The sequence below is a fragment of the Perissodus microlepis genome, chromosome 7 (genome assembly GCF_051167445.1).
Source record: "Perissodus microlepis isolate ML-2025 ecotype Zambia chromosome 7, ASM5116744v1, whole genome shotgun sequence".
Lineage (NCBI taxonomy): Eukaryota > Metazoa > Chordata > Actinopteri > Cichliformes > Cichlidae > Perissodus > Perissodus microlepis.
In genome coordinates this window covers 6,189,209-6,198,952 of record NC_140467.1, presented here as the reverse complement: position 1 = coordinate 6,198,952, position 9,744 = coordinate 6,189,209, and the positions used below count along the sequence as shown (strand labels likewise).

Sequence of the window (9,744 nt, the reverse complement as noted above, 5' to 3'; positions counted from 1 at the left end):
GCCCAAAAGCTCATGCAACCTGTTGCTGTCATCTTTCTGCTCCTGTAAAAAGAAACATACATACATCCACCCTTTTGTCACTGTCTAGGTGGAGGTGCAATCTTGCATACTGGTGTCAAGTCAGTCAAGCCTTTGTCAGTCCAGTCAGTCTCCGTTTTTTATTTGCTGACAGTAGAACCTCTCTTGACGCAATAAGTTTCTACTGTCAGCAATGACGCCATTTCAAAAAAAGAAAAAAATTTAGACTGGATTACCTCCTTTTTGGCAGGGACTTGTTTTCTGATTGTCCCAAATAAGTGGCTTTCTCTCGAGCCCATTTTAATTTTGGAGAAGCTCACTTGCGATTGTTCAAGCGCTTTCGATTCCAATCTTGCAGGCCTGCTTGAAAAACTGTGCACTGTTAAAAATCAAAAAATATGAAGGCCTAGTTTTAGGACTTGCCTAAACATACTCTCTTAGAATGATAGATCAAAACAAAACTAATTGGCAGGTTCAAAGTGGTACCAAAAGAAAATGCGAAGAAAATGCATCAGCCAAGTAAATCCCCCAAACTTTCATCCACCAGTCACACCTCACACAACAGCAATATTCTATTAGATAATGAGTTTTGTTTTCCAATGTAACCAGATGTGTGTCATGATAAGACCTCCCCCACACATCAGGAACAAGAAACTCAAGAATCTATTAGTCTCCACTCATCTGACCCCCCTGCAGCATTCTGTTCACCCCTGCTATGATTCAATCATCCTTCCCCAAAAATAATACTAGTTCACTAGTCTATGTATCACTTCTTAACCTACTAAGTGAACCGGACAAGATGATGGTAACAGAAATGCATGCTTAAAAATACTGTTTGATCTTCATGAGCTTCATTGCATGTGTGTTTGTGTTAGTAGGATTAATGGATTTTTCTGTTTGTGTAATTATTGTGTACCTCTCCTCTTTGCGGTGCTCCAGACACTTTTCAATTCTCCATGCAAGGCAGTCGTTTTTTCTTCCCAGTTTCCTAAACCCAAATTTAATTTCCCACACTAAAACAGCCTTCCTCCATGTCTTCCCCTGCTCCTTCCACTGTGGTCTCATCTCCCCCCCTTGCAGCAGTCCAGTAGGAGTCAGTTGTCTTTCAGCTTTGTCCTGTTTTCCACTGTCTCATCTTGCCATTTTGCTCCAAAAGTGGCAAATGTCCAACTCAGGCAGTCTTTTCAAAAGTCCATTCACACACAGTGAAGTTGCAGCTCGTTGGAAATGCACATCTCCATCCATCCAGTCATGATGATGCAATTTTTCTCCTTGCTGCCGCTGTCTTGCACAGCTGCTGCTGCTGGACCTTTTCTTCACAACAAACACATGGAAGTTAAGCTGTAAAAAAATTCAGCCAAAACTTGGCTTGAGTGTTTCTAATGGTGTTAACCTATAATTTTCTCCCAACTGCTGCACGTGGAAAATGTATCCAGGTCTGCTCTTCACCTGCAAGTGACACACTGAGACATTTTGATCATTAAACAGAAAACCCTTTCCCTAATTTTATTGCTTATTTTCATCAACAATTCTGCTAATTTTGTGTGTGTCCACCCTAGGGAAGCTGGTGGCCTGCAGTACCACCTTCTCCCGCTAGTTGGAAACAACTGTTACACACATTTCTAGACTCCTCTCTTTTTTTTTTCTTTTCTTGTTTTTGTTCCCCATTTTCAACATTTTTAAACCCATTTTTCACTGTTTTGCACCCACACATCAACCTATTAACTCACTTATTCAACATTTCTTTTCCCTTCTCCCCAACTGTTCTTCTAACTTTCAACTGGTTCATGCTCAGTGAACCCTTTCTCACACAACCATTCTCTGCCATCTTACAGAACATACTTTTACCCACAGTTCTTACCATACAGTCACACACTGAGTTTTGTCCCTGGCCACCCGGTGTAACGTCTGCCGCTACTGGATCTAGATCCCATATTTACAATCAGAGCGTCCCCTGCAATGGCCTTCTTCCCTTCTCGGCAGAAAAGTGCTAAAATATCATCACTCCGCACACTGTATTGTGCAGACGTGATTATCAACGGTGGACTCGAACCACCGTTCCCTGTGATGGACCGGTGTTTTTGCAATTACTTTCTGGCAGACGATTGCTTTTCTTTGCACAACACTGGAACCAAACACAAGCCTGGGGACTTGAACCCCAGGATTTTCCTTCCGGAGACTCGAACTCCGGAGCAGCAGACACTTCACCGCTCGGCCAGACAAAAAACTCCCCATGACTGTATCCAAAGTTAGCTACAACTCACCCATCTGCAGGAGTCCCCTCAAAGTTGATGGTCTCGGTGGTGGCTGAAACACACGGCTCCGTGACTCCTCCATTTCCTTTACTTCAACAGGTGGTAGGACAAACGTACCTTTTTCCTCAGGGGTGATCAGCACGTCCACGGAACCATTGTTCATTGACCACATGGACCATCCTGTTCGTGACGCCATTTTGTTGTGGAAGTTTTCCATTTAAATAAAGCCTGCAGACGAGCGGTGAGCGGTAGCTAACATTCTTTAATCAAAACACACAAAGAACAGACAACTAAGCTTGTGGAGAGCCTACATGACCGCGGGGCAGACGGTCAGCAGAGTCTCCCTGCGGGTCTAGCAAAGTTTTGCCAGGGGGGGCAGGTAGGGCATTAACAGGGAAAGGGGGGCACAAAGAAATACTTTTTTTCTTACTCTTTGGTGTTTTCAACCTCTGCTGCCACGCTGACAGCGTATGCAGCCAAACGGAAGAAGACAGTCTATATTCTTAGCAGCATGCACAGCGTGGTTCAGACTGATAACACTACCAAAAGGAAGCCAAACACTGTCACCCTTTACAACACCACAAAGTGTGGCGTGGATGTGATGGACCAGATGGTGCGGGAGTACACTGTCCGCAGAGGAACACGGCGCTGGCCAGTTGCTGTGTTCTATAACATGATTGACATGGCAGCACTGAATGCACATGTGCTGTATCAAGCATGCACCGGGACGAAGGAAAGACGGGTGGACTTCCTGGTGGAGCTTGCAAGAGAGTTGGCTCACTCTCATGTAGCTGGGAAAAAGGCAAGAAAAGAACAGTTGCTTCAGACACAACCCTCCACACCTAGCCCTGGAAAAAGAGCCATGTGTCAGGTCAAACACAAATGCAAGAACAACCATGCCACTGTGCGATGTGTTCACTGCTACAGCTACACATGTGGTAAATGCAGACTACAGATACCATGGCAGTGCCAGGATTGTGAGTGATTGCTGAAAATGTTGAAATGTACTCACTCACTTTTTATTATTATTTGTAAATATGTGTACAAATGGTTGGGGTTTTTTTGTACTGTTTTTATCAATAACTCTCAGCAACAAAGGAAATACACCCATGTGTGTTGATTTCTCCCTAAGATGGCAAACTGAAACACAAGTTTCCTTGTGGCTCTGGAAACTAACCACTCCAATTTGGTGACTTTTGGAGATTTATTTTCCTGGATGATTGAGAATGCATCAAGCAGCTCCCCCCCATTCACACACCCCCACTCCCCTCCAGAATTCTCAGGTAACAACCTAATTTACATATGAATGACTAGCCAATTTAGCTTCCACTTGGCTGAAGCTAAAGCCTAGCTAAAAGCCTACCAGCCATTTGGCTGGAAGGCGGGTTTTAAAGGTAGAAAAGCCAAATGGCTGCTCTCTGGGACTCTAAGTGTTAAAATGTCTGGCTTTTAATACATAATTATCTGAATGTTAGAACCAAAGTTTTTATCTGATGTAAAATGTATAGAAATCATCTGACCATCTGCTTCAGGATCTGTCCATTCAGCACAGCATCAGCACCACGGAAATACATGGATACATCCGTAGACTCGAGACAGAATTCACAATGTGTTTTCGGGACTTTCAGGTGTATGGACCAATGTTTTCTTTTCTGATCAAACCAGAAAGCTTTTATGAGCAGCTGGATTTGCCTGGCTGGACACAGAGGACAGCAGCTGATTCGACTCTGTGGGGGTCAAAGTTTGCAAACGCAGCTGGATTTGTTGCTGTATTTTGCTCTACATATCTGTGTGAGCAGATTTTCTCTCACATGAGTGTCCATAGGTAGCCATCTGAATGCTGGACACTCGGAGACCTGTGTCTCTGAGTGAGAGACCAGAGATCACATTAACATGTGTATCTCTGTATTAACAAACATGCCATATTGGCCCAGTTTGTTTTTCTTATCATTGTTGTGAGGAGACCATAAATAGCATTTGTATTTTCTGTTGTACAGTTTATTTTCTGTTATGGAGTTCTTGTTATGGATAAAAAGTGTTGTTTTTTGTTTCAAAATAGCTGATAACTATTCGCTGATAGCTGCCAACATCTGCAAACAAATATACAGCTGCTGCAGTGGATATAAGGATAATGTTAAGTGGATCAGTGAAAGTGCATTGATGGTGCAGATTACAGAGAGAGAAGCACCCTAAGCTGACTGTTTCCTTCTGCTCAGAATACCACTCAGCACTCCAAATTCCTGCTTACTTTCTGTGCACCAGGTTCAGCATGGATAGCCGCATTAGTTATTCAACACTCCATACAAAACAAGGATTCAACAATCAGTGACATTGTGAGGTTTTTCCGAGTACCAGTAAATCTACTAAATATGTTTTGAGACTTTTCCACAGACCAATTAAGGCTGATATTTTTTATAAATAAGCTCATTTATGTTTATGGAACTTTAAACACATAACCTACTATCATGTTGAGGTGAAAATGCAAAGTGTAAATCATTTGCACAAAAGATATTCTTACAGCTGAGAAACTGGCATACATCAACTGTCAGCGCATTTTTATATTAGTGTGTGTTATTTTTTGATTATGATTATTTTGAGCTACATGTAATGACCATATAATGAAATCAGTGTGTTCAAAATGCTACTTAGCCACTGATAATTCAAGAAAAACAATGCATGAGTGGTTTTCTTCCACAGGAACTTTTCTCAGCTTCTAAAAGCTTTTGAAAGGAGATATTTGCACTGTCAGACCAAAGTAGTCAAAATAGTATCTCAAAAGTCCTTGCTCAGTGTGTAATATACTAATTTCCTCAATTTTAATGGGTTTTTGCTACAACGGAAAAGCAGACTAACCTCAATCTGATGAAAACTTTTTAATACCTTTAAATAAGTTTCTGGGTTTTTAAATGGAACCACAAGCAGGTATCCAATTGTTGTGCTAGGCTACTGTTCAATCTACAAGGTGATTGCATTAAAATGCGTTGAGGATATTCTTCACTCACAGGCAGTGACGCAAATGTCTTAGTGTGTGATGAGTCCTTCAGTTCTTCAGCTAGAACTGAAGAAGCTTCTCGGAAGAGAGGTGAAACGTCTTCAAGCAACTTAAAGAAGTCCAGATGCTTTTCTTTCCAAGCTCCTTAGACCTTCTGTACCTTTAGAAAATGTCTCTCCTGTTTTGTGTACTATCCCCCTAGACAAATATGTTTTGCACTTTTAAAGGTGGCCCTGTGTAGAAGTTATAATTATGCATTACTGCCTCTTGATACATTTTTTTTTACTAGTTTTTACTAAATTTTAGTTCATAACCTCTGTTTTGTGGACATAGCCTGTGTGACTGTAAAGAGAGAAAGAATGTACTTTATCCTATTTGAATAAAATAGCTTCTCATTAAAACTGCTTGTCCCTCCAGACCAAATGCTCTGTTGCCAACCCTGGTATTCTTCTAGCTACTATCTTGACCGTATGACCATACATATTTCATAAGATCTTCTACGTTTGTTACCATAAACCAAATGCTAAATGTGTTTTAGTAATGCAGTTTTGAATAGTGCTTGATTTAATTTTATTGTGTAATTTACACACATTGACATTTTTGGTGATGTTCTTCTATTTAAAACTCATGATTGGTTGTGTTTTGACAGTTTTGTATTTCTAGTGTTAGTATTGGTATTAATAAAAGCCAGTATATTATAAATTTAAAGAGCTGAGTACTGTGGTGTGTTTATAGTATAAGTCTGTGCAACATCACTGTCTATAACCACTCAGTATATCATGTAAAGTAATGTTTTTAAAAAACAATGTGCCTCACTAGAGGCTTTTTTTTCTCTTTTTAACTGTTTTTTTATTTGGGTTCCAAACTAATTTTTAAAATGTATTACCCTGACACAAAATATCTCTTTGCTATGTCTTTAAGGAAAAAGGAAAGCACAAAACATACTTGAAGAAGAACCCTCTACCCTGTTAAGTCCTAATAGTGAGTCCATCCAACTGCCTCATGGCTGTGTGTGTGTGTGTGTGTGTGTGGGCACATCTTTGTAGGGGTGCACTTGTGTGCCTACATATAATTGTATATGATTGCATAACCATATGTAAATTGGCATTTACATGGTAAATATTTTGAAAAATGAATAAATATTTAATAGTTAAGTTCAGAGCTGTAGTTTTTTTTTTTTTTTTTAAGATTTAACTCCATTAAAGTATAGTCTATATTTTTTATGGCAGATTTCTGACATTTGTCATTTTAATGACATACGATTTTTTTTTAAAGTGAGAGACATTATTTATGTAATTTTGTGTCTTGCAGCAAACAAGCCTGCAGATATCAACAGTCCAGACACCCACTGTCCAGCAACCTTGGCCAAACACTACAAGACCCTACAAACTTTGTTTCAAAGAAAAAACCAAAACCACCATGATGTCTCTCAGCTCCTGGATTTGGAATTTTCAGCCAGAAGAGCATTCATTGATTCAAATACTATTCGCGAGGAGGACAGACACAAAAAGGTTCTAGAAGCATATCCTTGCTTCAAGGACATTGGACATGTAAGTCATTGTTGAATCCACATGATTCAAGCCAAACAATGTTTATCACCAACTTCTTGCTCCTCAGTGATGCATTGACATGTTTGTATTGGTATGCTGAATATTTTATAGGTGATGGAGGAGCTTCATCGCATTTTGGATAAAGAAAATGCCAACTTCATCAATGAACTGAAGGGAAGATGGCAAGATTTCTGCCAGAAGGTGCAGTTTTTTGGTGTATGGAAAAAGACGCTGAAGCCCCCAATGGGAATGGATAAAGGTAAGCAATGATGTTTTGGTGTTATTGGTCATCAGAGTATAGTTTGGATCTTTAAGCATGTTAAAGCAGTAGACCGTAAAGTAATGTCACTGAGGACAGGAGGAGGAGAATTTGAAATTTTAAAGGCCTAATCCCCCACTCCCCCTCTCCTTCTTGAAGGAGCTGAAAGCCGCACCTTTAGTAGTTACGCGCAGGGAAAACAGACTCAACGCTACAAAAGGCTAAAAATACAAACCAACAGGCCAGTTTAGGAAAAGGTTGTTGTGTAGGCTCACTACACAACATACAATGTAAGATAAATCCCTTTTTGTTCCCCCTCCCTCCCCTCCTCAGCATTAAGTTTTACAGACTGACATTAATGCAATGTAGGTCAATGTAGGTGTAGTTAGCATTCAAGCATAAGTCATATTAGCCTACTGTAAACACAGTATACAACAATTATCTACACCATTTAGCATTTTTTTAGGTTACTGTGACAAGCTTAAACTATGGATTACAGCTTTAACTTGCATGTGCTAGTGTCTTGTTGTTCACCTTTTCAATCCACGATGGTCATCACTGGCCAAATATTTGTTGTTGTTGTTTTGTTTTTTTTGATCTTGAGGATTTTGTTTAAGTGTGGTAATGAGATGATGATTCTTTTTTCTGTATAGCTGAACAGGCTCTTGAGATCCTACATGTGCTGCCATCACTGTTCCCATCCACCTCTGCTCCTCCAAAGAGGGCACGGGATGCGAGTGAGGCTCTGGTGCATGTCCTTGAGGTGAGTTGTGTAAAATGTAGCAGTTGTTTTTTGTTTTTGTTCTTTTTGGGACAACAGTATTAAAAAAATGCTTCTTCTGATGAGTGCCAAAGTATTTTATATTCACATATTATATGTTCTAAGCCTTCAAAAGGCACCTAAAACACATTTTTGGAATGAGGGTTCTCACAGGTTAGGTCTCTGTGACCAGTAAATACAAACATGGATGCATTACGTGGTAGCACATTTTTATCACCTCAATGATACCTAATTAAATGTAGCCTTGGTTTTCTGTTTTTCAGGAAGGCTGATGTGAACAGTAATTCCATCGAGAATAATTAAAAGTAACAATTTCAGATGTGTTTTCTCAGAACCTCAACTTTTGTTGTAATTTAGCTTTAGTTATGTGTTTGAAACAAAAGTGCATCATCCTTACAAAAGTATGTCTGTGTTATGTGTTAAAGGACCAAGAAGACCCTAATACCTATCTGATGAAACGTCCTCTCTCCTGCCCAGTCCTGATTGTGAGTCCATCCAACTGCATCCTAGCGGTAGGAGATGTGCCAATAACCACATTTCCAAAAGACTTGGTTACCGAGGGTGCTTTATACCTTATGGCCTACTATTACACCCTTCACCTTACATACCCAAAGTGTGTAGCCACTCTGCTTTCCGTCATACAGACGGAGGTTCTCTTGGACAAAATCCATGAGAGAGATCTCACATCATCTTACAAGAAGAGCATGGCTGAGTGGACTGCTTTTATTGGCCAGTAAAGCCAATATGGTCAGATGGACTATAGGAAAGCACTTCCTCTCTCCTTCCACGGCTACTACAGTCCATGTTGGTTGCGATTGATTTTTGTTTGTAATTTGGCCAGGTTAGCCCAGTGTTATAATTAAGGGTGCACGATAATATTGGCTAACATGCCGACATTTTGTGTTTGGTTTGTGCAGTGCAGAGACAGCCTCGCTTTTAGTTAATTTTAAGATTTTTTATTTTTTTTTAATGTTGAGTTTAGACAGAAGACTATTCAGAAAATAGGCTCTACTGTGAAAGAGTAAATTGACTAAGCTGAGACTGACTAGTTTGGTATAAAAGTAAGAATTGCTTTATTGGGTATTGGCTAGTACAACTGTAAAATATTAGATATAGCTGAAAAATCAAATACTGTGCATCCTTAATGATAATGTTATGGTATTGTTTGAAGAATGTGGTCAAATGTTCATGTTAAAAGCACTTTGTAATAATAAATGTTACAGGTTGAGGAGTTTTAGCCTAGCAGTGTTTGTCTGTACTTTGCCTGTGCAATGCACATATGTTACAGTTGTGTTTAGTGTTAGATTGGGCAGGGGAAAAAAGTCACTGCAAAATGGCTTTCTTTTATGTAGTCCCCTCTGTTTATGGGGTTTTATCAATAAAGTTGTTGCTTTTGAAGTCTATAGTTCTCATTTTTTTGTCTTATAAGCAGTAGGTAAAAGTCTTGAATATGGGGTAAATGCACTAGAAATAGAGAATTATTACAAAAAAGATTGCCTAATACTAGTAAAAGAACGCTAACTTTAATACATTTTGTCTCAAAATGCCAATTTCTAATCTTATTTCAAGTAAGGTGTTGGACTTAAATCTAGATTGGTGTCACATTTTTAGAACTGAAAATAAGTTATATACACTGAAAACAATGAGGATGATGTTGTGAGGTTTATAGAAAAAATGCTATTTTTGAGGGGAAAATACTACTTTTGAGCACCACAAACTTATTATGAGACACAAAAACTTCACAACACTAGTAAAATATAGCTAAGAATGAGTTTTTCCAGCTAATTTCAAGATCTCGTAAGGCTTGATTCACTGTCTTATTTCAAGAAATCTTGTCAAGAGAATTTTCACTTGTTCCATTGGCAGATTTTTTTCACTTATTTCAAGCA

At 39.3% G+C, this 9,744-nt stretch overlaps 2 protein-coding genes across 2 annotated transcripts; both read left to right on the top strand.

Annotated features, from left to right (window-relative positions):
- The first annotated feature begins 2,443 nt into the window (after positions 1 to 2,443).
- LOC146382393 (uncharacterized) lies at positions 2,444 to 5,973 on the top strand. Its single transcript, XM_084936741.1, has 2 exons — positions 2,444 to 2,455; positions 2,668 to 5,973. Exons 1-2 carry the CDS (start codon positions 2,444 to 2,446, stop codon positions 3,256 to 3,258), a joined length of 603 nt encoding a protein of 200 aa, XP_084792867.1. The 3' UTR covers positions 3,259 to 5,973.
- A 113-nt stretch (positions 5,974 to 6,086) lies between these two features.
- Positions 6,087 to 9,163, top strand: LOC146382392 (uncharacterized). The gene is made up of 5 exons (XM_084932501.1): positions 6,087 to 6,246; positions 6,577 to 6,815; positions 6,927 to 7,074; positions 7,728 to 7,837; positions 8,281 to 9,163. The coding sequence occupies exons 3-5, from the start codon at positions 6,930 to 6,932 to the stop codon at positions 8,590 to 8,592; spliced, it is 567 nt and encodes a 188-aa protein (XP_084788627.1). The 5' UTR covers positions 6,087 to 6,246; positions 6,577 to 6,815; positions 6,927 to 6,929; the 3' UTR covers positions 8,593 to 9,163.
- Positions 9,164 to 9,744: the final 581 nt, after the last annotated feature.